Source organism: Eumetopias jubatus, unplaced genomic scaffold (genome assembly GCF_037043125.1).
Source record: "Eumetopias jubatus isolate StellerSeaLion01/CBP00866 unplaced genomic scaffold, mEumJub1_p1.0 scaffold_5, whole genome shotgun sequence".
NCBI lineage: Eukaryota > Metazoa > Chordata > Mammalia > Carnivora > Otariidae > Eumetopias > Eumetopias jubatus.
In genome coordinates this window covers 33,604,730-33,607,484 of record NW_028274811.1, presented here as the reverse complement: position 1 = coordinate 33,607,484, position 2,755 = coordinate 33,604,730, and the positions used below count along the sequence as shown (strand labels likewise).

The window sequence follows — 2,755 nt, the reverse complement described above, 5'->3', positions numbered from 1 at the left end:
TGGCTCAGTCGGCTGAGTGTCCCACCCTTGGTTTCGGCTCAGGTCATGATCTCAGGATCCTGGTATCCAGCCCCTTATCAGGCTGGGTGCTGGGTGAGGAGTCAGCTTGCCCCTCTCCCTCTGCTCCTCACCCCCCTCCCTCAAATAAATAAATAAATAATCTTTGAAAAATAAAGCTGTTACTTTCTTAATAAACAAAGAATAAGTCGGAGAAAAAAAAAGGAAGGGAGTTGTCCTTCAGACCAACTTCCTCTTGAATTTCACTCTATCCCTTGGAGTCAACAGATGAAGTTTGCAATCTCCTCCGCAACATATCTAGTTAAATATCCGAGGGTATTCAGGGGATTTGATTGGGTGTCGGTAAGTTAATAGTAACCACCAAGACTAGGGAAAAGTTAAAAAACTACCCCGGTTGAATCGCTGGGATAAAGGCAGGGGGAGGTGAGAGTTCTGGCCTGACGCACTTGGGATTTTTCTTTCCCCAAAGCTAGCAAACAAGCCTGGGGTGTCTGATTCATCAGGGCACTGCCGCGGGCACTCTACATGCCCTACATGATCCTCCCTGTTACAGTCCTGGCAACATCCTTCATTGCAAAACTTCCCGGAAGGGTACATTGCATGGAGTAGTTGGGTGGCAGAGAGGTGGGGAGTGACCAGGGTTCACAGAGAAAAGAACAGAGTGACATCCCAGGGTTACATAAACTCTCAGGCCGCCCAAGAGGACAGATAACGTGTGTGGAGCCTAGAAACCAGCGAGTGTGGCTGTGTAGAAAAGAAGCCGGAGCCCTTCCCTGAGCCTGCCTGGACGCAGAGGCTCGGAGCACCAATCGACCATGGTGAGTGTACGGTCTTGGGTTCCTTGGTTCCATGGTTCCTTGAAACTGCTCAAGGAACCCCAGGGGCTGAGTGGGGCCGCCCTGACCTCCGCTTTCTTCCTAGGTGCGCGCGCCCTGCTGGTTGCTGCTACTGCTGCAGCCAGTGCTGTGCGTCTCGGAGACCGCACTAGAGCCCTGCGAAGTAGACGACGAGGATTTCCGCTGCTTCTGCAACTTCACGGATCCGGAGCCCGAGTGGTCTAGCGCCTTCCAGTGCGTAAGTGCGGTCGAGGTGGAGATCCATGGCGGCGGCCGCAGCCTGGAACAATTCCTAAAAGGAGCAGACACGGACCCGAAGCAGTACGCTGACATGGTCAAGGCTCTGCGCTTGCGGCGGCTCACAGTGGCCTCCGCACAGGTTCCCGCTGTCCTTGTGGCCGCCTTCTTGCGGGCGCTGGGGTACTCCCGCCTCAAGGAACTGACGCTCCAGGACCTGGAGGTAACCGGCGCCACGCCGCCGCCGCCTCGGGAAGCCACTGGGCCTGCGCTCTCCACCCTCAGTCTCCGGAACGTGTCGTGGGCAACGGGAGGTGCCTGGCTCACCGAACTGCAGCAGTGGCTGAAGCCGGGCCTCAAGGTACTGAACATTGCGCAAGCACACTCGCTTGCTTTTTCCTGCGCACAACTCAGCACCTTCCCGGCACTCACCACCTTAGACCTATCCGACAATCCCCGACTGGGCGAGCGCGGACTGACAGCAGCTCTCTGTCCGCACAAGTTCCCGGCCCTCCAGGCTCTAGTTTTACGGAACGCCGGGATAGAGACGCCCAACGGCGTGTGCTTGGCGATGGCGGTGGCGGGTGTGCAACCCCACCACCTAGACCTCAGCCACAACTCGCTGCGCGCCACCGCCCCCGGCGCTCCTGGGTGTGTCTGGCCCAAAACACTGAACTCTATAAACTTGTCCTTCGCTGGGCTGGAGCAGGTGCCTAAGGGACTACCGGCCAGGCTTAGCGTGCTTGATCTTAGGTGCAACAAGCTGAACAGAGAGCCTCGGCCAGAAGAGCTGCCCAAGGTGAGTAACCTGACACTGGATGGGAATCCCTTTCTGGACCCTGAAGGCTTCAACTACCAAGAAGACCCGATGAAGTCTGGCGTGGTCCCAGCCTGTGCGCATTCGGCCCTGGCGGTGGGGATGTCAGGAACCTTCGTGGTGTTTCAAAGGGTGGGAGGCTTCACCTAAGGCCCACGAGACACAAATGAATTGGCTCGGATTGCCCTGGCTCCAGGGAAGCCTTATCGGGACGTCTTTTTTTTTTTTTTTTTTTTTAACCAACCAACCCTCTGCCCCATCTTCATTAAAATCTGAAACAACGATCTGTGTCATTCACTCAATGGGTGTCTGTGATCTGCTGGGGCACAGTGCTGGCTATGGAATCCATTATATTTAGCTTTCTTCATCCTAATTCCCTAGAAACCTAAGAATAGAATTTAAAGGGCGGAAGAGGCAGGGAATGTTTCCTGTCTAGCGCTGCGCCTGAGAAACAGGGGTTTCTATACAATCTGGCTTTCTGAGATTACTTACACCCACGTTAAAGGATATTTGAATGGTAAACATGCCTAGGAAGATACAGAATGTTTCCTCTCTGGTGCACTTTCCAAGAGCCAGCTGCTCCCCCTTTTAAAGGTAATAAAACCCGGAGTTACTTGCTTATTCTCTCTCTCTTTCTCTCTCCCACTCTCCAGGAAGAAGGGACAGCTCTGCTACCTGTCCTACATAAGTTCTGAGTTTCATAATTTCAGGGTTTCTCTTCTGCTGTGTAAAGCCCCTCTGCACACACAGGTGCACTGGCTTTCACTGTGTCATCTAATGGGGAATTTGGCATGGAGGACTGTTCCAAGATGCTGTCATTAAACAGTCTATCTCTGAACCAGATATC

At 53.8% G+C, this 2,755-nt stretch overlaps 1 protein-coding gene across 1 annotated transcript; it reads left to right on the top strand.

The window, feature by feature from the left end:
• The first annotated feature begins 257 nt into the window (after positions 1-257).
• Positions 258-2,190, top strand: CD14 (CD14 molecule). Its single transcript, XM_028103557.2, has 3 exons — positions 258-360; positions 710-836; positions 940-2,190. The coding sequence occupies exons 2-3, from the start codon at positions 834-836 to the stop codon at positions 2,056-2,058; spliced, it is 1,122 nt and encodes a 373-aa protein (XP_027959358.2). The 5' UTR covers positions 258-360; positions 710-833; the 3' UTR covers positions 2,059-2,190.
• Positions 2,191-2,755: the final 565 nt, after the last annotated feature.